Source organism: Boleophthalmus pectinirostris, unplaced genomic scaffold, assembly GCF_026225935.1.
Source record: "Boleophthalmus pectinirostris isolate CB_2022bp ecotype Guang Dong unplaced genomic scaffold, ASM2622593v1 HiC_scaffold_20, whole genome shotgun sequence".
NCBI lineage: Eukaryota > Metazoa > Chordata > Actinopteri > Gobiiformes > Gobiidae > Boleophthalmus > Boleophthalmus pectinirostris.
In genome coordinates, this window is record NW_026571153.1 from 23345705 (window position 1) to 23372652 (window position 26948).

The following is a 26948-nucleotide window of genomic DNA, read 5'->3' on the forward strand; positions in this document are numbered from 1 at the left end:
TCCTCTCTAAAATGTCTCAAGAATCACCAAAAATATTATTCAGTGTTGTTCCTTTGGGGGGCGCTGTTGGAGTATGGGGTCCTTTACTCAGGTCTGGTCCCTGTATGACCGGAGCAGGAGCTGTGTTCATTGACAGCAGTAAGTCAGACCTGTTCCCAGCATATGTTGGATTGCCCCAGGATTGCCCTTTGTTACCGGTTCTGGACAAAATTTCTAGGCAGTGTCAGGGGTCAAAGGGCGTTTGTTTTGGTGACCAAAGGATCTCATTTCTGCCGTTTGCAAATGTAAAGCTCTTAATTAATTGGTCGATCTATGTTCGCACTCTCACATATGGTCCCTTTGTCCTGGTCTAGTCTTGGTCTAGTCCTGGTTTAGTCCTGGTTTAGAGCTACGTTCCTACTCTCCCCCATGGTCATGAGCTTTGTGTAATGACCAGATACAAACGTCTGAAATGAGTTTCATGTTCTCTCTCAGACAGGGGCGTGATTCTGCAGGTGCCTGTGCTCCCTGTGTCTGTGGGACAAACTGTCAATCTGACCTGTCGACATCACACTGACCACGCCCTCCCAGCCCGTTTCTATAGAGATGAACACTTCCTGTCGGAGCAGCCCGCAGGTCACATGACCCTCCAGCAGGTGGCAATGTTTGATGAAGGCCTGTACCAGTGTGAGATGAGAGGAGAGAAGTCACTGCCCAGTCGACTCCGGGTCAGAGCAGGTTCAACTGTTTTTGTTTTTCTCTGATTGGTTGATGTCTCTGGTTCCTCTGATCTGACTGGACCTTGCATGTTTGTAGATGAGAAAGTCCATGTGAGCAGCCCCCCTCCATCAGTGCAGCCTTCAGCCCAGTCTCCTGTCTCTCCTCTGGGCTCCTCGTCTCTGGTGCTGGGTTTGATCACCGGCTCAGTCCTGATCCTCCTGGTTCTGCTGGTCCTGGTGGTGAGACGGTGCCAGAGACACACAGGTCAGTGTCTCTAGTTTTTTTTTGTGTGTGAAAAGAGGAATGCTCTTTCATCTCAGTTCATGGTCTCTGTGATTCTCTCTTATCATGTGATGAAAATGGCTTTTCCAGACCACTTCTAAAACCTTCTGTACACTGAACCACTCCTGGACCAATGAAGGATTACTCATTTTCTCTCTCATTTTTTCTTTTATGTAGTTTCAAAGTCTGAATCATTCTTAATGTCTCATCATTCACAATAATTTCTTTGTTGGTGTTTGGAAACCTGTCCAGAGGAGAATGGATTAAACAGCCACATATTACCCCAGCAGCAGAGGAGGACGATCAGACGCACAGGTATGAATTCTACTGATCATAAGATATAAACTTAACTCCTTTTGAAACACAAATATTACTTTAACTACTTCAAATGTAAATACCATGCTCAATTAGTCAGCTGTAAATTCAGGATAGTTTTAGTCAACATAAAATGTATTTTTGATTTCAGTTGTGCTAAAATATACTAGTACTAGTGGCCATACCGGCTTGTCAAAGCCTGATCCTGTCAGTTCTCAGAAACTGAGCAAGGTTGGGCCTGGTTAGTACTTGGATGGGAGACCACTTGGAAAATCAGGTGCCACAGTGGGGCGCCATCACAAAACTGTCATTGTGTCCTTAGGCAAGACACTTCACCCACATTGCCTAGTATGGAAGTGGTGTGTGCGTAAGTGATAGTGGTGGTCAGAGGGACTGATGGTACTGATTGGCATGGCAGCTGCTCTTCAGTCTGCCCCAGGGCAGCTGTGGCTTCAATAGTAGCTTACCATCACCGGGTATAGAGTGAATGGATAATGCTGAATAATGCTCTGTAAAGCGTCTTTGTGACAAAATGTCTGTGAAAAGCATGATATAAATAAAGACTTACTTACTTACTTACTTAGTACATCTCAAAATATGTGAATATTATGAAAAAGTTCAATATTTTTTGCCACTCACTTTAGAAAGTTAAACCCACATATTATATAGACTTGTGATGCATAGAGTGCAGCTTTCAAGCCTCTATATATCTTGACATTTTGATGATTATGACTTACAGACAAAATTTGGTGTCTCAGAAAATTAAATTAAAGATAAATTTAAAAAAAAAAAAGAAAATGAAAGTAAGTTCATTTCTGTACACTCAGTATTCAGTTGGGATTTTGGCATGAATTACTGTATCAATGCTCTGTGGCATGGAGGAGGTCTCCCTGTGGCACTGCTCAGGTGTAATGGAAGCTCAGGTTGCTTTGATAGTGGCCTTCAGCTCATCTACATTGTTGTTTTTTGTGTCTCTCATCTTTCTCTTGACAATATCCCAGAAATTCTCCATGAGATTCAGGTCAGGTGAGTTTTCAGGCCAATCAAACACAGTAACACCATGGTCAGTGGTCACCTTTGGCTGTGTGGGCAGGTGCCAAGTCCTACAGGAAAATGAAATTAGCATCTCCATAAAGCTTGTAAGAATAAAGAAGCTTGTAATGCTTTAAAATGTCCTGGTAGATGGTTGCGTTGACTGTGGACTTCAGAAAACACAGTGGACCAAAACCAGCAGATAACATGGCAGCTCAAATCATCACTGACTTTGGAAACTTCAATTTCAGGTGTTGCTTTATGGGAAATGCATAGATGTGTTCCTTGGACGGTGAGTTTTTCAAAGTCTGGTTTTGGAGCTCTGAGGTTGAGAATTGCTACTTGAGTCTTTTTCAGCAAAAATATGAACAATAAAAAAGAACATTAATTTACATAAATACAAGACATAAAATATTTTCCTCACAAGATAAAATACTCATAAAGAGCAAAACATAAGCATCATATCACTTACTATTGTTAGTCAGTGACCACACAGGCTGAGCCCAGGTGACAGCAGAACAGGCTGTGGTTTATAAATGTCACTGCTGTGTGTGTCTGTGCTACTCTGTGTAAAACCAGTTTGAAGTTGTGTTTTTTTTCTGATTGTTTCACATTTCACTGACCGTTCACTTATTTCCTCTCGTGCTAGAGACTTTGACACTGTGGTTTTCTTTCCTGCAACGTGCATGAAGTGCTATAGGAACATGTAGGCTTATACCACTATTCATGGCACTCATATAGCACCCTGAAACTAACTTGAATGTCCTCTTAACACCCACTTTTATGATCTCACTCTTAACATGTGAAATGTAAAATAAAAAATAAAACATGTCATCAAAGCCGAGTGAGGTTTGATCCTGTGATCTTCTGCTCCATCTGAGAAAAAAGGAACATCTGCACTTTACATCTGAAATACTACAAACATGGACTTGTATTTTAATATTTACAAATTCAACTTCTTGATTTTTCAGATTTTGATGAGAGCTCTTTGTATACCACTGTCTGCTACTCCACCATCACCATCAGCCAGACCAAAGGTAAGACCAGGACTAGACCAGGACTAGACCAGGACTAGACCAGGACCGCACCAGGACAAGACCAGGACCACACCAGGACTAGAGCAGGAGTAGACCAGGACTAGACCAGGACTAGAAGGATCAGACCAGACTAGACCAGGACTAGACCAGGACTAGACAGGATTAGACCAGGACTAGAGCAGGATCAGACCAGGACTAGACCAGGACTAGACCAGGGCTAGACCAGGAGTAGAGATCAGTACCACACCAAAACCAAGCCAGGACTAGACCCCTATCAGACCAGTACCAGACCGTGACTAGACCAGGACTAGAGCAGGATCAGACCAGGACTAGACCAGGATTAGACCAGGACTAGACCAGGACTAGAGCAGGATCAAACCAGGACTAGGCCAGGATTACACCAAAAACCAAGCCAGGAGTAGACCACTATCAGACCAGTACCAGACCATACAGACTAGACAGACATAGACCAGGACTAGACCAGACAAGGACTAGACCAAGACTAGACCAGGACTAGACCAGACTAGACCAGGACTAGACCAGGACTAGACCAGACTAGACCAGACTAGACTAGACCAGGACTAGACCAAGACTAGACAGGATTAGACCAAGACTAGACCAGGACTAGACCAGGACTAGACCAGACTAGACCAGAACTACACCAGGACTACACCAGGACTGCACCAGGACTAGACCAGGACTAGACCAGAACTACACAGGACTACACCAGACTGACTAGACCAAGACTAGACCAGGACTAGACCAGGACTAGACCAGAACTACACCAGGACTACACCAGGACTGCACCAGGACTAGACCAGGACTAGACCAGGACTACACCAGGACTGCACCAGGACTAGACCAGGACTAGACGAGGATCAGACCAGGACCACACCAGGACTGAACCAGAATGTAACTATAACAGAGCTAGTGTCATATTTGTACAAAACTAAAATCCAAACAGTTGCAAAGTTCCAATACTTTTTTATGCATCTTTTTAATCTTATTGTGTTAGGTCCATGTTATGTTTTCTAGTATAGAATATGAATTTTCCAATACAAATAAACTTTGTGATCTTTGTGAAACAACAAAAAACTCCCCTAATTCAATAAATAAATTAAATGCCATAAAAATGCCTGATATAGAAGTATTTTTTTATACCAATTGACCAGAGTCATTTATAAGTAATGTATAATGTAATAACTTAAAATGTGTTTAATTTGGAATATTCTTGATGTTATATGATTATTTCTGTTTTTTAGATCCAGCTGCCAGAGCTGAGGAGAGGATGCAGAGACACAGCGATGCAAGAACCGGCACAGAGATCAGAGTCCGGCCTAACCAAACCAGGACTTCACCCTTATTTACTGCAAGACTTAATCAGGACTAAACCATGACTAAACAAGGACTATACCGGAACTAAAACAGGACTGACCAGGTCTATATCAGGACTAAACCAGAACAAATCAGGACTGAACTGCGATTACATTGAAACTAAACTAGAACTAAATCAGAACTAAACATCTAAAATATCCATCTAGATCCAATTGTTTTTTTGTTTTTTGCTGACCAAACTTATATGCTTGAAGCTTTACTGACAGACATTTTATTGCATTGAGCATTTCAGATATTAAAGGTGCACTATGTAACTTTTTGGTTGGGGGCCAGTCACCTACTTGTTTCTATGGATATGTCATTGCTTTGTCTGGATTGTTCCACATTATGATATTAAACAGTTCTACCTTACATTTATTAAATTACAGATGGTTTCATAGCTCAAAAATACCTAAAAAACAACCAAACAAACACATTCTGGCTGTGAGAGGTCGCCTCTTCACAGATCTGACCTGTAACTTGGTCTGGTTTGGTGTCCATGAAGAAAGGTTTAATGCCATTACTGTGAAACATGTCAGACAAAGCAATAGCATCTCCATAGAGACAAGCATTTGACAAATGACAAATAACATTTTGTAGTGTTAATTATAATGAACAAAAATGCTAATTTACTTTTCTATGCAATATTCTTTAAAAAATAAAACTCTGAAGTGTCTCTAAAAGAAATAAAATCAGCTCATGTAAAAATTATAACATGTGAATGTAAGACTTCTGATGATCAGCTTATATATTTTTTATATTTTTTCATTCAACATAGTTTGCACTTGCTTCCTTGTACAATAAAGTATTTATAAAGTGTATCATGCTTTTGTACTGTTATTGTCACACAGCGCCATCTTCTGGTCAGATTGCTCCCTTCATCACAACTCATTTTTTGCTTTGAATTTGTGGTCGTTTTAGATTATGTATGAAAGCAATTCTTACATTTACACTGACAAAACACAACTCTGGGTATGTTTTTGATGAGGAAACAAGTTTTGCCTTATTATAACACAGATCAGAAAATACTTTAATACTAGTATAATGCCTTTAAAGTGATGTGAATGTGCTTTTAAACTACAGGATGTGGTTTTGTTCTTGCACATGCCTCACACTGGATACTGGATGAGATATGTGTCTGTATCTGGTAATACAGGAAGTGCTCCACTGCATTTTGTAAACTTCATACACACTAGAATCATTTGGATAATTTCAGCCCTGGATTTACCAATCATTACTAAGCAAAAAGTAAAAAGGTAACTGTTCACTTGAAAACTACTGGAAAACTAGATGTAGGTGTTTTTGACCAGACAGTTGTAAATGTACCCAGTTTGCACTTGTTTTCTTGTTTAATAAAGTCTATTTAAAAGTTGATCACACTTTTGTACTGTTTACTGTCACACAGCGCCATCGTCTGGTCAGAATGCTCCCTTCATCTCAACTCATTTTTGTTTTGAATTTGTGATATTCTCTTTTGTGTCATTTTAGATTATGTAGAAAGGTTAGTATGAAAGTAATTCTAACATTTACACTGACAAAAACACAACTCTGGGTATGTTTTTGATGAGGAAACAATATGATAACTTTGCCATATTATAACACAGATCAGAAAATACTTTAATACTAGTATAAGGCCTTTAAAGTGATGTGAATGTGCTTTTAAACTACAGGATGTGTTTTTCTTGCACATACCTCACACTGGATACTGGATGAGATATGTGTCTGTATCTTGTAAAACAGGAAGTGCTGCACTGTGTTTTTAAACTTCATACACACTAAAATCATTTGGATAATTTCAGCCCTGGAATTTATTTTTACTGAACAAAAAATATTTGTGTCATTTTAGATTATGTAGAAGGTTAGTGTGAAAGTAATTCTAATATTTACACTGACAAAACACAACTCTGGGTATGTTTTTGATGAGGAAACAATATTATAACTTTGCCATATTATAACACAGATCAGAAAATAATACAGTAATATAGGCTGTTTAAGGTATGTGAGTCTGCTATTAAACTACAGGATGGGGTTTTGTACACATATTAACACACTGGGTTGTACTTCTCTTGTTAAATAATAGGACGGTCATTTGTCACTGTCCTGCACTTGTCTCTCACAGGGTCACACGAGGAAAGAAGTAGATTCAGCCATGTCCAGAGATCGTCCCATTTTGTTCTGTGTTTTCTTCACACTTAAACCTCTGTTGCTTCTTGGAGTCCCGAGTCACAGTATGTTATCTTTTAAAAATATTAACTTAGTTAATTATAAGCCGCTTAAAGGTGCATTGTGTAACTTTTCTGGTGGAGGGTACTGCTGTTGCGTTGTTTGATATGTTCCACAGTATGGCATTAAAACTCTATTCAGCCTTGAAGTGATTTTAATGTTCAGAAATTCTTGTGTAAATGAGCTCGCGTCTCCACTGATATGATCTGTACCTTGGCCTGTTTGCATCCGTGCAGACAGATAAGTTTAATGTCGTACTCAAGCCCAAGAAAAGTTACACAATGCACCTTTAAATAGCAAATTTCACTTTGTAGAAAATAATGGGATAGTAGCAGAGATCAGTTGTACATTTACTTGAGTAAGAATTTGCACTTTTCTAGCAGAATATTTTTACTTCTACTTGAGCAATATTTTAAATGAAGTAATAGTACTCTTACTTGAGTAAAAGTTGTGGTTCCTCTTCCCACTGTGAGTAAGTGACAAAAGCTTTATCTTGACAATAAAAAATGATTTGATGTTTTATGTTTCTTGCACCGTTCCTTCAAATATGATTTTTTTTTCTCATGTTTGTGTTTGTGCTTTAAATAATGCACAAAATCTGTCATTTTCAATTCCAAATTATAAATCAGAGCTTACATCCCTACAGTTACTTACTCTTACTTGAGTAATTGCTTGGACCACTACTTTGTGCTTTTACTTAAGACATATTATTCTGAAGTAACATTCCTTTTACTTGAGTATAGTTCTTGGCTTAATTACTTCTGCATGGATCCTCTTATAACAATTTTTACTCGCTTCTTTGTTTTGACTGAGCTGTTTCAAATTTGTGATTGACTTCATATTTTTTTTTTTTTCTTTTTTTTAATCACAGCTAATATTATACATTATATTAGAAAAGCATTGGCATTTGGCATATTATTTGCATATATTTTTCTTCTGTGGCTAATGTATTTTTATTCTAAAATACTAAGACTTTTTGACCCCCCATTTCATTTGATTTGTTTCAGCTCTTGAGGTTTCCAGTTGTCAAACAGAGTATGGACGAGAGGGAGGAAACATTGTGCTGTCTCCAGGACCAATCAAAGAAACAATCACTAAGGCGCAGTGGAAATATAATGAAAAATAAAATTGCAGACTCAAAAGCAGATATTACTGGACATCAGTTTTCTGGCCGAGAGACAATGGACAAAACAAATTACAGTTTAACATTAAAAGAGCTGAAGACCACAGACTCTGGGGATTTTACTTTTATCTCACAGGGAACATCAGGACAAAGACCCACATACTGCATCAAACTAGTGGTACAAGGTGAGACTACAGCTATGTTTATTCATATGACCTATTACAAATTACTGTAATACTTAAAGGACCCATATTACACTGTTTTCTGATCTACTGTTGTTTCCTCAACACAAACGTACCTGGAGTTTAGTTTTTACAAAATCCTGCATTTTCAGGCAGAATTCTTCTCTTAAACAGAAAACACTCTATTGCACCTTGTGATGTCATGCGGTAATACAGGAAGGGCTCCACTGTGTTTTTAAACTTCATACCCCTTCACTAGAATCATCTGGATAATTTCAGCCCTGGAATTGCCAATCTTTACTGAACAAAAAAGTAGAAGGTTAAAGCTGTTAACTTGAAAACTACCACTACGTGACATCATAGGGTGGAAGTGGAACAGAGCATTTTGAGTTTTGGATCTGTAGACAGACTAATGATAAAGGTTTACTAAAACATGTAAATGAAATAAAACACAACTCCAGTTATACCACGACTCACAAAAGTCAGTTTTGCGTCTCTTTACAGAGGGACTCCGCCCACAACCACATTTCTAATAGAGCTGCTAAACTGGGGCAGGGGAGAGTGACTAGGATGAGGAGGGGTGGGGTTTGGAGGTATAAGGAGCACTGTGATTGGTCAAACAGGTATCCACAAACTCTGCCCCTGCAGCCATTTTCGAACAGAAAGTTGCAAATTTATTTAGTTGGCACTTAAGTTGCTAAAAATCCCAAGGAACAGATAACACCAAATACAGTCTATGATACACAGTTTAGCCGAGAAAGTGGATTTATTTCCTCTTTATTTTAAATGGCCATGGTCCTGTTCTTGAAACTGAGTCATAAACTACTGTAAATGACCCTGTTTAAAAATGTTGTCCTAGTGGATTTTTTGTTGTTGTTGTTGTTGTTGTTTTGTTTTTGTTTGTTTTTTGTTTTTTTGTTTTGCCTTTTTTTTATTCAACATGTTCAAATACAGGGACATCAAAGACCCACAAAATCACATAAATAACACATATGATACCTGGGGTGATATGGAGTCAACTACACAAGAGAGCATAAAAACAAAAAACAAAACAAAACAAAAACTCATGCATACTTAACCAAATAAGATAAATTGTAACATGAAATGTAGTGGAGAGTGATATTGTTGTAAGTATTTTCTATAGATATTGTATATTTTAATAGCTTTTTTGTTTTTTGGCCTGTTTTATTGTTTGGAAAAAAAATGTTGTATTTCATTATAATAATTGTGACTATTTGGTTCATTTTGACTCCATTTTGTTTTGTATATGATATTTGGCAGTAATAGGCCCCGGCTGCCTGGCTAGTTCCACGTCTCTCAAAACTGCAGTCGCACTTCCTGCTCCATTCATTGTGAATTAGCCAAGTTGTGCTCAAATAAATCTATATTTAAATATCAGACAGTTGACAGCAGGTTATAGATACATAATCACTCTAACTGTAAATATTTTGAATTTTGCAGAAGTCCTGACGTTGACACCCACTGTGACTGTCATCAACATCACCCAAACCACAAACAGCTCCTGTGTAGTTCTGACACAGTGCAGCTCAGAATTTCACAAAGACGTGAGCTACAGGTGGACAGTGAACAACAGGAACTACAATGGACCCATGCTGGAGTACCCTCTTACATCACAAGATGGCACCATTACCGTTATATGTACTGTGTCTAATATGGTCAGTGAGGTGTCAGAGAGCAAGAGCATCAACTGCCAATCAACCAAAGGCAATGATACAGGTTAGTAGTTGTTGTAGTAGTAGTTGTTGTTGTAGTAGTTGTTACCAGAGGTGGATACAGTAGCTAAAAATGTAGTCATGTAAGAGTAACGTTGCTTCACAATAACATTCAACTCAGGTAGAAGTACAAAGTAGTGGTTCAAGAAAGTATTTAGGAAAAATACTACTCGAAAGTAGATCAACTGTCTGGACATAATATCTAATTTATAATTTGAAGTTAACCTAATTGTATGAACAAAATATTAAATATTGCACAAATTCTGTTATTTTCAAAGGATAGACACAAAATGAGACAAATTACTCTCAGTGGGCAGAGAAACATTTCATTCATTCAAAGTACAGTTATTTCAACAAAAAATATTACTCAGTTAGGAGTCAAAGTATGCTGCTAGACATTAAAGCACTCTGAACAGTACAATTTCTTTAAAAAAGTTACTCATGTAAATATAATGGTTGTTAGTGTATATATAGAAAAAATATCTTAGACTTCCAGGTAAAACAATACTCACTTTTTGTCTTTTTAGTCAATTCTAATGGGCCTATTATTATTGCTGGCCTGGTGTGTGCTGTCATTCTTCTCACCCTGATAGTCGTCTGTTGGTACAAAAAAACTACAGGTAAGATTTCAGCACTAAATCACAAGAAGAACGTTTCAGTGTTTTTCAGTATCTTTTTATTTTTTACAGAAAGATGCCAGAACAGGTGGGTCTTATTCAGATCATTTTAAGTTAGTGGTTTGTATCATAAAGAGTTTTATTTAGACTACCAATCAAAAGTTTGGACACACTTTTTCATTCATGTTTCCTTATTTCTATGATTATTCACCTGTAGATTCTCACATACAGAATGGAGGAAACAAAAAATAAACTCAAAGTAACTCCAAACTTGTTTTAGATTTTTAAAATAGCCACCCTTTTCTTTGATCACTGCTTTGCATTTTTAGCATTTCTTGACCTTGATATGACACAGCTTGAAGTGAAAACCATTTCAGGAGACTTTATCATCACTGAGAGAAGGCCAGGGGTTTGCAGCACTGTCAACAAAGTAAAGGATGGATACTTTGAGGATTTGAATAGAATACTCTTTTTAATTGTATTCTCTGTATAGCGTCTTTGAGTGTTTAGAAAAGTGCTATATATATAAAAAAAAATAGTGATGATGAAAAACATATTTAATTGAGTTAAAACACTTTTTTCCTTTCCTCCAATTCCATATATCATGTTTGTATCATATATTTGATGTCTTCTATATGTAGAAAATATAGAAAGAAGTAAACAAAAAAAACATACAGTGAATGAGAAGGTGTGTCCAAACTCGTGACTTGTCGTGTAAACATAATCTTGATGTTTAAGTGACGCTGAAAATGACCCGGAGGATTCACCTGCCGACAATCAGCAGCAGTTGTATTCATCTCTTCTTCACAGTCAGTTCAACTAAACAAACAATTCAAATTCAACTTTATACAACTGTTGTAATAATTTAACTTTTTAAACATTATCTGCAGGTGATGTTAATGTCTATGAACCTATCAGAGGCTCAAACAGCAAAGGTACAGTATGGATTAGTATGCAGTCAACTTTAAAGGATCTGTATTACACTATTTTCTCATCTATTTATAATGTTGTTTTCTCATTACAAACATACCTGGAGTTGTGTTTTGTTTCATTCATACACAAATCCTGCATATTTAGGCTGAGTTCTTCTGTTATACAGAAAACACTCTGTTCCACCTTGTGATGTCATGTGGCAATACTGGAAGCACTCCACTGTGTTTTTCAATTCCATACACCTTCACCAAATATCATTTGGATGATTTCAGCCCTGGAATAGCAAATCTCTACTAAACTAAAGGTAAAAGGTACTTGTTAACTTGAAAACTCCTGCTTCATGACATCACAAGGTGGAACAGAGTATTTTGAGCTGAGAGATGTCAACAGACTAATAATAGGATTACTCAAACTGTGTGAATGAAACAAACAAAACTTCAGGTATGTTTTGATGAGGTAACATTATAATACGGCTATACTGTAAGTTCACAAGAGTCAGTTTTTCTTAATATAGGACCTTTAAATGTATTAAAACATGTTTCCTTTTTTTGCAGATGCTGAGGAAACAAGCGACTATGCAAATGTCAATATCTCATGATCGGAGTTCATTCAGTGTCTCTTATTATTTGCATTATTTTACATAAGTCTGACCAGTCCAGCTCATAAGTCACACTCAGAAGACAGAAATGAACCTGTCCTGAATAGCTTTAGAATGATCTTGAGCTGAATCAGAACAATTATAAGAGCACATAGACTAGTATACGCCCATGGACCACTATGGAACATACCTGCAGAACTGAGGGAGTACAGAGATATAAGGCCACACAGGAATATAAAACAAAAAAACTATGATTTAATGCTCAAAATTATGTTCTATTGTTTAAAGAAAGTGTTTTTTTTATTTTTTATTTTTTATTATTAATTCTTATTTGGTATTGAGTATTGACTACCTATTTCAAGACCAATAACGACCCTTTAGGGACTCCATAGAGAATACATTGTGAAGCTGACTGATGATTTCAAATAAGCACAAACTTGCTTCTTTTTTCATAGCTTTTAATTATTTTTTTTCTTATCCCCCCCCTTGTTTTTTGTATGACTCTCTCAAACAAAATACCAAGCGTGCTTTGTATTAATTAAATTAGCTCCCCTTTGTTGCATAAAATATATATATATATATGTATAACAATAACTGCAATTCTGTTTCTGTTTTGATAGTTTTAGCATAAAGATGTATTTTGATGTGCCACAAATCCAAAAGGTACAACATTTGAAAACCAACAATCCAGTGAAATAAGCAAAATAAGCCTGAAAAGTTTAATCATTTAATCTTTCTTGCATATTCAAAAAGAGGTGTTTATATTGCTAGAAATGCCTTGAAATATGTGCATTCTTGCTGTAACTAAGTATGCTTGCCTTTTCACTGATCTAACATGCAACTTAATGCTGCACTGTGAAACATTTCCAGGTAAAGCAATAACATTACCATGGAGGCAAGCACTGAACTCCTCACCAAGAAAGTTGCATCGAGTACCTAGTATTTCTTAGAGCGCTATATTACTGCTTCTCTCTGCTACACCAAACTTTAATCAAATGTTTAAAGAGTAGCACTGAATCCACTTTTTCACTAAACTGACTCACTCTCCCCGTTAATCCTCCAGGTACTGCCCAGTTTAGCAGCTCTATGGCCTTGTCTAATTTTTCTTTCCTCGCTTCCTCCTCCTTGATTCTGCAGGAAATGGGTGAGGAAGTCCTACCCACAAAGGAGACACAGCGAGGAGAGAGGATGTAAACTCCTCACTGAGATCAATAAAGTTTGATTCTTTTGTCTGATGCTGGTCTCCTGAAGCCTCCCTCAGGTTTACTCTTTCATTCCGCGGTTTTCTTTGGGACACCACTTAATATGACACATTTGATTGACAGCTGAATAATGGAAGATCGAGGAAAGGAATCAAGGAGAAGGAAGCGAAGAAAGAGAAATGAATCACGGCCTATTAGAAATGTGGTTGTGGGCGGAGTTTATGCGTTTAGTCCCACTTTAAATATATTTGAGGCACATTTGAGAAGACGACATTCGAACATGGTATTTATTTCAGTCTTAAAAGTTTATAACAACTTCTGGATAACATAACATTGAAAACAAAACAAAACAAAAAAATTAATACACATTTTTCATTATCGCACCCCAGGTTGACAAATTCATAAAAAAATCACAGGAAAAAAGTAACATTCTCCCCAGAACCGCTCCAAATTACAGTACATCAAGAGCAAATGTGTGTCTTGTTCAATGCATTTCAATAGGCTCAAATGTACCATTTGGCTATATTCAAGTGGTATTGTAAAAGCAGTGGACATCAAATTACCCACGTTTCAAATAGTGATTTTTATCCTTTAGCTCATTCCCCAATCATCAGACTATCTAAAGATGCAACTCCCATTAAAAAAAAAAAAAAATTCATTAATTCTACAATACAAAATGTTGTTAAAAACATTTGAAGATATTGGCCGTCAGTGCTCAGTAGTAGCTGTATTTGTGGGTGAATGCAGTCATTAATTAAAAAAAATAAAAAATAGTCCCACAGCCAAATAAAATCTATATACCATCATTTATCTTTGTTTTCAAATATATATTTATTATTATTATTATTATATATAAAATACTGTTTCATTCATAAAAGCCTTTGTACAATATGTGTGGATGTGTGTCAGTGAGTAAAGTATTAATTGTATGGTCAAAAATAAAAAAAATACAGACAGCTGATACCATTCGCTAACTATCACGCTAAAAACAAAAGGTGTTTTACACAATATACACATTATTACTTACAAAAAGGAGAAAAAAGTTAAGACGTAGAATGTTAGAAAGCGGGCTATGGCAGAGTTAGTACCAGCAAATGTGACAAACAAGAAAATCCATGGAGAGACAAAAGATTGAGCAATAGTTAAAAAAAAAAAAAGCTACTACAAAAACACATATTTCGACATAAGTTACAATTTGCAATTCAAAATATCAATGTATTTTTATTGTTTGCTTCCTTTGCTACTTTTATTGTTTTGAAAATGCTATATTCACTAAAAACAACCTATTGACATGTTTAGTAAGTTCTATCGGGTGCTCTGAGCCACCCCCTCCCCTTTGCTCTCCGTGCTATGTCACTCCCCTTTCAGAGCGCTAAAATAATAATATTAAATTGCTGAAACCACCCAAGAACTAGACCACCTAATTACAGAAAGTAGACTAGGATTATTCTGAATTCAAGTCATTTTAATTTATGTCGATATATTGTTTGCAGCAAGTTTCTAAAGCGAAGCCTGAAGTCAGTGCATCTCTCATACCGGATGTTTGGAAGTTCAAAGTGCCGATTTGGTAACTGTGGAAACAGTTCACTCCTCATCAATTAGGCCCAAAACAAAACAAAAATATAAGAAAAAAATATATAGCAGGTAGCAGTTTGTTAAGAATCACATTTGTGTTGCACCAACATGAAAAGTAAAAAAAAAAAAAAGGCTACAAGTATGTGCATGTTTCAGTATTTTAAGAGCACAATGTGTCTGAAAGCAGTGGTTGGATAGAGTAATGAAATTTATACTCAAGTAAAAGTACAGTTACATGACTAAGGGTGCGTTCACACTTGTTGGGTCCTGGTTTGTCCATGGTAGACCTGGTTTGGCCCGGTTCTTGTCCTGGTGTAGTCCTGATCTAGTTCAGGATTAGTTCCAAAATTAGTCCCAGTTTAGTCCCAGTTTTTATGTGGTCTAGATACTAAGTGTGAACGCACCCTAAAAATCTAATTAACTACTGTTATCTAAGTATTTGTGATTATTTTGAAAGCCACTGTTCACTGTATGTTGGTGACAGTGGAAATAGGCCTGTCATGATAATTACTACATGGACTTATCGTTCAATAAATGACTATATGGAATAATGATTTTTGAGGGTCGATATTAATTGTGGGATCTTTGTCTTTTCACAAGTCAGGAATTCTTTGCTATTTGAGCTGTGAAGGGATGAATAAATATCTTCAAAATAACTATATCACACTTCAGAGTTTGTTATCGTGACAGGCCTGAGTGGAAAATGACTAACGGTTATTTACATGAGGAAACCTATGTGAAGGAAGCAGTGACTTGTGTAGCCAGGGCCAGAGGAACAGGAAACAGGAGTCCATTGAGAAAAATAGAAAAGAAAAGCACTTTGTTGTCACACTTCCATCATGGCACCTTTAGCGGATAATTTTCTGCTTTCATTTGAGGTACTTCTTAGGAAAACCAAAGACTAAAGTTAAGAATTATTTAAGTCAGTTTTTATCTTTTTATGAAGCTGTATGACACAGTAGCACCATTGTTTTAGTTTAAGTTTTCAGGAAGACGATGCACCAGGGTATCCAAAGCCTCGTCGCCACAGTGACAGCAGAAGTGTCATGGCCGCCGTTCGTAGTTCGTCTTCTTCTGCGATGGTTTTGCTGTGTTCTCTTTCGGGCGTTATGACGACGGGGAGGGGCTCAGAGCCGAGAGCGTTACGTCCTCTTCATACAGACCACACAGCGACTGACGCGAGCCCGGAGGTTACCCGCTTTAAACGTCTCCGACTGGGGTTTCCTGGAGGAGCACAGAGGGGTCAGTCATCCAGAGGGAAAATAATAATGGATAACATGATTAACCCTGAAAACCCATCACTTTAAAGGGCCCATATTAAGCTTTTTTCTGATCTATGTTATAATGTTGTTTCCTCCTCAGAAACATCGCAGGAGTTGTGTTTTGTTTCATTCACATGTGACTTTCATGTATGAATAAAACAAAATACAACTCCAGCTATGTTTTTGAGGAGACAACAGCATTGTAACATGGCTTAAAGCAAGAATCCATTTTGTGTATTACAGGACCTTTGAAACACTTTCAATAAACTTTTCTTTTCTGTTTGTCTATATTTGTTTGTTTTCTATGTACCATGACAAAGCAATAAGATCTCCATAGTGACAAACAGGTAGCGAACCCTCCACCAGGAAAGTTACATAGTGCACCTTTAATTTATGCATATCTAGACACCATTGACACCCAACAGTAGTATTTCAAAGTCTTTACCTGAACATTTCGTTCTGTTCTACAATGGCCAACCAGAAGCTGTAGGAGTTGCCATAGTAATTACATGTGCCTCTGCCGTGACACTCTATGAATGGAGCGCTCCTGAACTCCTCCAGACAAGAGCCAGGGGATGCCAAGGCCTGCCCCGAGCCTTCTGCCCCCGCGCTGGTGTGCTGAGGGGGCACAGAGAGAGAGGAGGGGTCAGAGTACAAATACATATATACAACAAATACATATATATAACATATATATGAACATAGATCACAACTTAAAAATCACTACGTAAAGGGACACTCTGTACTATTTTTATTTAAAATGTCTTAAACATGGTATATTGTTCCCAGATATGAGATAAACATGTTCAAATCAAATATAGCTTTTACTCGTAACAATTTGCTGATTTATTCTTAATTATATAAACATTGGAACTTGCTGATATTATAATTTGGTGTTTTGATTCTCAAGACGATTATCCAATCAGTAAGCAAAATGAGTTTCAAGTGACTGTCTCATTTGGGTTTCCAGTTTCACCATATATTTCAGTGCTGAAATTAAGTGTGTTTAAACCTAAAATGTCTCTCTCTGATCGAATGGTCACTCCCTAAATTCCAGCACCTGCAGTCAAAAAAGAATCAGTGCTAGTGCAGCCTCTGCAGCTCATTGAGGGAATTCTGGAGGTTCTGAGCTTTCACATGAGGTCTGTCCATATACTGAGAATGAGACAAACTTGTATGTGTCCTCTATCTGCAGGTTAAACCACTAGCAACACTGAGTTAGTTGTGACTGTAGCACATTTGTTAAACCAGTAAGACGCAGGCTACATACTGTCCCTTTGAGAGTTCAGATCTCATAATACAAAGACATAGTACCATCATAAAGGAGTATCCGATCCAGAGAGCCTCCCAGTTGGCAGGACACGAGGGGATCTGAATTGTCTGACTGTGAACTGCTATCACCATGGCTGGCACTTCACACACAGCACACCTGTAAACACAAACACACATTTTAGTTTTACACCAGTAAAACCAGGGCTGAGTGACCAGTGATTGACATTTTTGTAAATGATGACATGAGTCCTGTAAATCCCTGTCTGGGTATTTCAGGTGAAGATTTCCAAAAGCGTTAAAAAAATCTGTTAATAATCAATACTAAAATTAAAATTGAAACTAGATACTTATTTGAGCAAGTATCAATACTAAAAAAAATCACATTTACAGCACAGAAAAGAACCTCTGCTGAACAGATTTAGAATGAGCTGTAGCAGAACAATATAAGAGCACATAGACTAGTACGACAGGGATTACACAGATAAAACCACATAGTAATATAGAAGAAAGCACTATTATTTAATGAATGGCAAGTGTTTTTTAAATTGTAACCAAGGTATCAGAATCAGTATTGAGTCTATTGCTTAGTACTAAATAGAGTTTGAAATGTTCATGACACCACTAGTTCAGGTACCTGCTAATGTAAGGTTTGATGCCCTCTCCAGTGATGGGGGCCATAGACATGGGCATAGGTTCAGGTGTGGAGAGCCAGTACGAGTAGTCGTTACGAGAGGCAAAGTTACACACGTTGTTGATGTTACAGAACATGAAGGGCATTGTGCTGAAGCGACGGAGACAGCTGCCAGCCGTACCTGTAAAACACCAAGAAATATGAGAGAAATTAGTTTATCTATGTTATCCACACTAAAAAGTCCATCCAAAATGCAGGAACATAATTTTCTGATAGACTAAATATTGATTTAACAAAATAGAGGTGTTGCCATCTATTTTTATTAGTCATATCATAACTGTAGTGTAATTTACACTTTTCTTTCTTTATTATTATGGTTGCTAGGTAATAGCTATGAAATTATCTCTTCATGTATCATAACTGCTACCCAACCAGAAAATAAAATTATAAATTTCACAAAAAATAAATAATAAATACACATGCACTTTTTGTTTCTAACCACAGTGCCACTCTTATGTCCAACTAAGCATGGAAAGAGTTGTGTCAGTGATGATTGTCAAAATAATTATCATGATTATACAAAATTAAAACACTTTCTTTATTATTATTATTATTATTATTATTATTATTATTTTTTTTATCAAATTATTGTTTCTTGTCCCCTCCCTCTGTGTAACATGAACAGTGTGAGAGCCGTACCCAGATCCTGCCCGTGTGCCCGCTCATTGCCCTGGACGTAGAGCAGAGAATACCCGTCGTAGATGAGGTTGCTGCCCTCTGGACAGAAGGGCACCTCTGTGGATTGGCTGTGTCTGGTGATGAGGAACCCGTGAGCCGCAGACACAGAACCAGGAAGACCTGGGGGACCCTGGGGCCCGTCGGAGCCAGTGGGACCGGGCAAACCACGAGCACCTGAAAGAAAACACACAGAGAGATCAATAGTTAACTCCAACAGAGCTGTCTGGTTGGTTGATTAAAAAATTACCTGAACCAGCGAGATAGGCCTAAATAAACTAGGACTATCTATAATGTGTGGCCTATGTGTAATTTAAGTCTAAGTCTGAACTATAATAGAATGTAACTAGTTCTTAGTAGAAGAGAATGAGAGATAAACCAGGACTAACTCCACTAAATCCAAGCAGGACATAACTGTGCCTCTTTAAATTTGTGTTGAGATTTTACCTGAAATGAATGATATTGTAGCTTGTTAGTTTTCAACCTGTGGAGTGCATCTTTGACTATTAAATAAATGTGAAAAATGAATGATGAAATATGAACTAATGAAATGAAAAAATGTTTTATTTATATGATTATAATTCTTGTTAGTAGTGTTGTCAAGATACTAAAATTTCAGATAATAAAAAGACTCATTATTTAGAGGACAGAAAGTCATTTTCAACATTAAATCATAGTACTTTCTTTTATATTACCATGTGGCCTTATATCAGTGTAATCCCTCAGTGGTCCAGGAAGGGTCAATATTGGTCCATGAGCTTATACTAGTCTATGTGCTCTTATACTTGTTATGATACAGGTCAAGATCATTCTAAAGTTATTCTGTAAAGGTTCATTTCTGTCCTGTGAATGTGATGTTTTTAGTATTGATGTAGCCCAGGCAACATAAGATGATTACGAGTATTTTTCTTTATTTCTAAAGTGTACTGAGGCCGCTCTTTTTCTGTTATTGTTCTGTTATTCTTTACGTGATCAGCTGATTACCCTGTCAGCTGACGCGCGCCTGCCTAATAGTATATAGGGACACACGTGTGAGCGCGCGCTCGCCGCCCCATCTCACCGCTGTGCCGCTGGCGCTTGTTCGGGACTTAAAGGACATAACACGGTTTATTAACTGAACTGAACTGTACTGAACCACGTAAACGGTGTTGAGGATCAGACCGACAGGACCCAGCTCGACCCGGCGAGATCCATCCATGTACTTTGCCTTTGCTCGTTGATCGAGGTGTGCGCTGACACGAGAGCATGCACCGGCGCTGCAGCCCTTTGGATATATGTTTTTTTGAAGAAGGTTAATTTGGAATTTATAAGACTGTTTTAAACGGGTCTGCTGAGGGGATTTGGATCGTGGAGTGGCTCTGGATTAAATAAATCCCTTGGATGAAAGACTATGATTAGGGCGTGCACGTGGACAATCAAACTCTAAAGGGGGTGCGCTGATGAACTTTGTATTTGCCAGTGTGTGATATAAGTGGCCTAATATAATTTAAAACGAAACAGCCTTTCCTTTGCCTTTATGTTATTTTATTTATTACAAGCAGACTGTTATAGGGCAATAGTTTTAAAAAACAATCAGTTACCCAGATAATTTTTTGATTGGTAATCTCCTGCACTCAGTGTGGGTGTTACATTGATACCTGCTCAAATGAGTATCTAGTTTCATTATGTATTTGTATCTTATTTTCTATACTTTTGACAACCCTACACTGTGGTATATTTTAGCAGCAGGTGTTGTGTTTACCTGGCTGTCCAGCTGGTCCTGTGTCGCCCTTTCTGCCAGGGGGACCACTAAACCCAGGGGTGCCCTCAGGACCAGGGTCTCCAGGCTCTCCAGGGGCTCCTACATTCACAAACACATAATACGAACATAAGACAATATACCCTCTCACAATTACCCTAAAAGAATAGTATGTGGAATGTTTATTTCAAATTGTATTAAGCCTGACCAACCTGTGTCCTCAGATACCAGGTTTAACATAACATAGCATAACAATGACCCTTGCAGTATGTTAAGGTAAAATGACAACTGTTTTCTATATCCTTCCTGTGCCTTTAAAGTGGAACAAAATACTAAATCACCCATTGCTACTAAATTCTGTGTGCGGTGTTTTAATCACATTATCTAATGTTCCTAGTCATTTTCCTCTCAATTGTACTGCAAGCTATGTACAGTTGCAGCTGAGTGTGTGCTGCCTCAAGTGGTCACTGTAATTTCTGCAATTCCCGGTTCAATTTAAAATGTGGTTGTGCCTGTAGTTCATGTCACAAACTATTGGAAATTACAGATGCCACTGAAGGCAGCACAGATTTAGATTTTTTTTTTTTTATTTACCTAAATTTACCTAAACTGCACCTAAGTTGCCAAATAAGGACTAGGAACAGTAGATAACACTATGAAAACACCATCAGAAAAGTGGTTAATGTCCTTACCTGGGAGTCCCTCGCGACCGGGGGGACCAGGCAGACCACGCCCACCGGGCAGACCCTGAGGACCAGGGGGACCCCGCTCTCCCTTCACCACGATTGGGGTAGGAGGAACGCCAGGATCACCAGGCAGACCTGGGGAAGAAGGACATGTAAATATAGGGCTCTAAAAGGTCAGTACGACTCAGAATTGCCTCTAAACCATAGAACGTATATACAAATGGCCATAGCTAACACGCTAGCCGCTGCATTCTAAATAGGAAGTGCTACAGGAGACTCTTCAGCTCCTTCTGACCCTGGCTCCAATTGACTTACACTGGGATCTTGTGGCCCCTCTCACTTTAACTGCTGCGGTGAGCCTCGTCATTTTAGTCGTAAAATGTTCATATTAACCCGCTCGACATGATCCTGCATTTTTCATTTCGCTATTTTGTTCTTAAATCAAGATATGAACATAACTAATGGACCAATCAGATGCCTTAAATCCCTGAGGTCGCTCCTGCTAGGGTTAGCAACAGGTTTGACTGACAGAGTGCTTAGACAGTTAGAGCCCCCTTCCTGCTTTCTGGTGAGAAGAGCGGCTACATTTAACAACCCCAATCATGATTGGCTCTTGTGGTTGCAATGATACTCGCACTCAGATTGCCAAATATGGAGCCTGGCTCCAAATTCGCTTCTGTAACCGTTAGCATTGACAGCTTCATCTGAGTGTCCCTGAACGCTATGGGTGACGTCATACCTGCTTAGTCCACTTCTTTTATACAGTTTATGCTCTAAACCCAGAACTGAGTTTATTGACATGTTGTAGCAAACATATCAAACATAATCAAAACTGTATAACATATAATGTACATATATTTTTAAACAATGACTAATGATAGTTTATTTTTAAGACATAGTCACCCTAATTCTGTAAAAGTGAGAATCAAGTTTCGATAATAATTTTAGTATCTATTACTTTCTGGGCATAATTTTTTGACACCTACCTGCAGGACCAGGGTCTCCACGGTCTCCAGGAAGCCCACTAGCACCGGGAATTCCAGAGTCTCCCTTAGGACCTTAAAAAAAATAAAATAAAAATAAAAAAACACAACATTTAAATTTTCTGTTTAAGGAGGACACTGTGTTTTTAATTAAAGATGTAATTAAATACTGACCAGGGAACCCAGGAACTCCAGGTAGACCTATATCACCCTTCAGACCAGGACTACCAGGCAAACCAGATGGACCCTGAAATAGTAAAATTTGGATATTTCAAATGTGTTAGCACGCTCTACAAATATAGTCTTAAAGCAGACCTATGACACAAAATTTACTTCTTAGACCATGTTGTAGTTGTTTTACTTTTCATTTATCCACTCAAAGTTGTATTTAGAGTTATTCCTGCATGTTTGAGTACTGTAATCTTTATTTTCCTGTATTCAAGACATCATCGCTCCAATCAACCATGTTCACCACCCCACTGGTCCACACCCACCAGTACCCATCTGACTTAGATCTCCAGTTTCTTTCTTAGATTTCCAATACTTTGTTTTGTACAAATTTAAATTTGTTTCCCTAAATTCTCTAAATAAATTTAAATGAATATTGTCATTTAAATTGTCCAAATTATAACACAATGATCTACGAGTGTCTATAGACTATAACAAAAAAGCAAAGGTTTTGACCAATACTGGTGGGGAGATTATATTTGATACAAAATAAATATATAATCACATAGCTCCATTATTGATTATTCCATAAAAAAACCCATATATAAAAATGACTAGAACAAGAAAATCTAACCCAAAACTTTTCTTACAGAAAAGGGGAATTGTCATTTTAACACACATTTACATTAACAGTACATTTAAAAGGCGACTCTTACCGGGAAACCAGGGGTGCCGGGCTCTCCCTTCTGTCCGGGGAAGCCTGGCGTTCCTGGGGCTCCGGGGATGCCTTTCTCTCCTTTAACTCCTCCGATTCCTGCAGGACCGCGGGGACCCTGTGGACCAGCTGGACCTATACACCAACAAGAATATAATTAGACAAAGGTGTTTTTTTGCCTTATAGTGCTGTCCCCGCTACTCTTCCTCATGTCTGTTATTGCAAATGCTGATCTTTAAGTAGTATTTATTATAGCTTTTATCTTATTTAAAACTATCACATTTAGTTATTTTTTCAAATGCTGGAATGACAAATAAAGAAGTTAGACCTTGTATGGGCAACAAGAAGAACAAAAATGTATGCAATATTTTGAACAATGTAACTTTCATTTCATAGTTTTTGTTTTTCTTCAGATCCTAATTTCACTTAAAGCTACCACTTCTAATTAGATTTTCCAACCCAGCCCTGTTTTATTCTTTTGAAAGGATGATGGGGGGACAGGTTTTATATCTGCCATCTACGGTAAAAAATAAATAAATAAATAAAATTAAATAAACGTACATGGTAGCTTTAAAGGTGCAATACATAACTTTTCTGAGGTGGGAACTGTCCCCTGCTTGTCTTGTTCAGTTACACAGGTTTTTATTGCCGAGAAATACCATGAAAAATATATATTCTTGAGCAGCCAAGTCTCTCCACAGATCTGACTTGTAACTGATTTGCCCCAGTTACATCACCTGCTTATCTAGATGGAGATATGCCATACTGTGGAACATTCCAAGCCTAGTAAAAACATCTTTCTGGAGTCCATCAGGTGGTGAAATCTCTACCACAAAAGTGACATTGTACATCTTTAAGAGTCACAATGCAAGCCATTTTAGTTAAAACATATTTACAAATGATTACAAATTTAAAGGTGTGTTGTTCAGATTTTCTGGTTGAGGGCCCATCAAGCGCTTTTCTCCATTTTGATGTCATTGCTTTGTCTGGAATGTTTTACAGTATGGCTTTAAACTATTCTAGCTTCATGTAGACCAAACCAAGTTATAGGTCAGATCTGTAACTTCAGCGGCAACCCTGCTCACAGTCAGAATGCCTGTTTATCTAGGTATTTCTAGGCTAGAAAACCATCTGTAAATAATATAAATGTAAGGTATTGGTGTTTAATGTTATACTGTGAAACATTCCAGGCAGAGCAATCATATATCCATAGAAACAAACAGGTGATGGACCCCCAACCAAAAAGTTGCATAGTGTACGTTTAAGATATGAGGAAAAAGTAAAATGTTTTAACTCAAAATCCAACACTAGAAATTCGTGTTATGCTTTTTGTTGTTTAATTTGCCTAGGTGAGGGTCTCATATTATTGAATGCTTGATGAAAATAAACAGAAATAACCACCGATAATTCCCTTGCAATGTTATATATATAAAAAAAAAAAGAATATGAAATTAAACACATTAACAAATTACAAAAAGCAATACACAAACACACACAAAGACCATTGAAGTCTAACCTGCTGGACCTACGAATCCAAGTATTCCCGGTAAAGCAGAATCACATTGAAGGCATGGGACACAGGGAAAACATTTCAGACAGATAAAAACAAAAATATTTTCTATGAATCTTAATGGATATTGAATTACTATGAAAATACATTACAGTGGGTATAAGGTGGCTTAAGTGGTTAATATAGTGAGTGAATGTAAAAATTATATCATCCATGTTTAGCAGTCCTTTATTCTGCTATTTTCAAGGTCTAGTGTTGTCACAATACTAAACTTGATTTCAAAACTATGCAATAGACTTGATACTGAATACTGATTCTGATACCACAAAGATAAATAACGACTTTATTTAGACAGCAGAATGTGATTTTCAATATTAAATCATAGCACTTTCTTTTATATACGATATGGTGTAATCCCTTAGTCGTCCAGGTAGATTTCATAGTGTTTCATGGGCGTATACTAGTCTATATCCTCTTAAACCTGTTCTGATACAGCTCATGATTATTCTAAAACTATTCAGGAAAGGTTCATTTCTGTCCCATGGCTGCGACTTTATTCGTATCTATATTTGCTCAAATGAGTATCTAGTTTCGATACTAGTTTTAGTATAATGATTAGATAATGTCACAATAATATGGTATGCACTTATGCTATATTTTGATGCATCCCTAAGAACTTTTACTGAATGCCAGACAACTCTCTAAATCCTTTAAAACAGAATAAAGGACGTTAAATCTGTGGTGTGTAATAATAATTAGAAGAAACATGTGAAATTGCATACATGCTTTTTATGCAAGATCAGTATGGTAAAAGATGATTGGTGCGTAACTATCTTCTTATTGTGAGATTAAAAGGTGCTTACTTGTTTAATACCGTGCTATCATCAGAGTGCATGGAAAAGTGAGAGAGAAAAAGGACAAAATAAAATAAAAAAATGACAGTTGTGGTGATTGGCTGCTAAAGTATGTGATTAATTATTATTATATATTATTTTTTTCCCCATAAATAAGATTAGACCCAGTGCACGGCAGGCATTGTGCTGTAGAAGTCTCCAACGCTCTGACCTGCGGGACCTGCCATGGACCGTTGACATCACAGGAAGGGGCGGGGCCACAAGGAACAGGAAATCAACTTTATAACATTTATAACATTTATCTCGACACAATGCTAATGAGTGGACAACATTGGCAACAAAATCTTGGATAAAGAAATTAATTACATAAAACACAATTTGTAGGACTTCATATAATAATTTGTTCCTTTGTTTCAGGATTTAAGACTTTAAAGTAGAACTAAACAGTAAATCAACTTTGATTTTGCTACTTAACTGAGTATACGGTGTTTTAACAGCATTTTCTACTGTTTCTTATCTTGTTAAATTTTGGTAATTTTGGTAAATTTGTATCTTTTTGGCCAAAAACACTTGAATCTAAGTTTGTGCTGCCTTCAGTGGCCTCTGCAATATTAAGTAGTTGGTGACATCACACAGAAATACAAGATTACAGCTAAAGGGGCATAGGTTGAAATGTAGATGCCTGTTACACCAATCGCATTTTTTCTTACACCTCTAGACCCCGTCCCTCCTCCTCTCCTCGTGCCCAGTTTAGCAGCTCTACTTTAAATGCGGTTGCAGGTGGTTGTAGAGGTGTTTAGTTCCACTTCAACTTAAATATTTCAGAATTACCCAGAATGCAGATAGAACCCGGTCATTTTAAGGAAAAAAATTTATATTTCAATCACAAGGATGTTTGGAAACTACTGTACCTGAAAAGTCATCTTAGAATTTGGACATTTTATCATGGCCAGGCACATATTTGTTGTCCGTTCATTTAAGCGTTGTGTTTACAATATTTACAAATTCATGGATGAAGACATAAAGTGATCATGCAGATGACAATGTGAAACAAAACATAAAATACACAGCAAAGCCAAAGTCTGTCTTAAAAACTGACATCAACAATCAAATTCTCATTCTTAAAAAAAGATGAGACATCGCATTTATCCATGCTGTTCTCCATGGAAATATTATTATTATTATTATTATTATTATTATTATTATTATTATTATTGTACGGTATTAAACCTTTCTATCTTCATGGACACCAAACTAGACCAAGTTACAGGTCAGCTCTGTGGAGAGGCAACCTTGCTCACACTCAGAATGCCTGTTTTTGTATGTATTTTTGAGCCATAAAACCATCTATAATTTAAAAAATAAAAGGTAGAATTGTTGAATGACATACTATGGAACATTCCAAGCAGAGCAATGACATCTCAGGTGTCTCAGGTGATGGAGGATTCACCAGAACAGTTACACAATGC

At 37.3% G+C, this 26948-nt stretch overlaps 3 protein-coding genes and 1 pseudogene across 3 annotated transcripts in view; 3 read left to right on the top strand and 1 right to left on the bottom strand.

Moving 5' to 3' along the window:
• Positions 1 to 5478, top strand: part of LOC129409736 (uncharacterized) — a 100471-nt gene extending 94993 nt beyond the window's left edge. The window contains exons 3-7 of the mRNA XM_055156288.1: positions 475 to 717; positions 796 to 963; positions 1234 to 1296; positions 3300 to 3365; positions 4628 to 5478. Of these exons, the coding sequence (XP_055012263.1) occupies positions 475 to 717; positions 796 to 963; positions 1234 to 1296; positions 3300 to 3365; positions 4628 to 4755 (668 nt within the window). The 3' untranslated portion in view covers positions 4756 to 5478. The remainder of the gene's footprint in view (positions 1 to 474; positions 718 to 795; positions 964 to 1233; positions 1297 to 3299; positions 3366 to 4627) is intronic.
• On the top strand, positions 1468 to 1585 carry LOC129409947 (5S ribosomal RNA; annotated as a pseudogene).
• A 1364-nt stretch (positions 5479 to 6842) lies between the features above and the next one.
• Positions 6843 to 15577, top strand: LOC129409746 (uncharacterized). Its single transcript, XM_055156296.1, has 8 exons — positions 6843 to 6967; positions 7970 to 8270; positions 9729 to 10004; positions 10528 to 10620; positions 10690 to 10705; positions 11356 to 11426; positions 11508 to 11552; positions 12105 to 15577. Exons 2-8 carry the CDS (start codon positions 8000 to 8002, stop codon positions 12146 to 12148), a joined length of 816 nt encoding a protein of 271 aa, XP_055012271.1. The 5' UTR covers positions 6843 to 6967; positions 7970 to 7999; the 3' UTR covers positions 12149 to 15577.
• Positions 15578 to 15978: 401 nt separating this feature from the next.
• col4a5 (collagen, type IV, alpha 5 (Alport syndrome)) overlaps positions 15979 to 26948 on the bottom strand; it is a 54890-nt gene continuing 43920 nt past the window's right edge. Inside the window, exons 40-49 of the mRNA XM_055156297.1 lie at positions 23117 to 23250; positions 22407 to 22479; positions 22236 to 22307; positions 21256 to 21384; positions 20567 to 20665; positions 18790 to 19002; positions 18094 to 18271; positions 17502 to 17616; positions 16633 to 16805; positions 15979 to 16149 (exon numbers count right to left, since the gene is read on the bottom strand). Coding sequence (XP_055012272.1) covers positions 16068 to 16149; positions 16633 to 16805; positions 17502 to 17616; positions 18094 to 18271; positions 18790 to 19002; positions 20567 to 20665; positions 21256 to 21384; positions 22236 to 22307; positions 22407 to 22479; positions 23117 to 23250 — 1268 coding nt within the window. The 3' untranslated portion in view covers positions 15979 to 16067. The remainder of the gene's footprint in view (positions 16150 to 16632; positions 16806 to 17501; positions 17617 to 18093; positions 18272 to 18789; positions 19003 to 20566; positions 20666 to 21255; positions 21385 to 22235; positions 22308 to 22406; positions 22480 to 23116; positions 23251 to 26948) is intronic.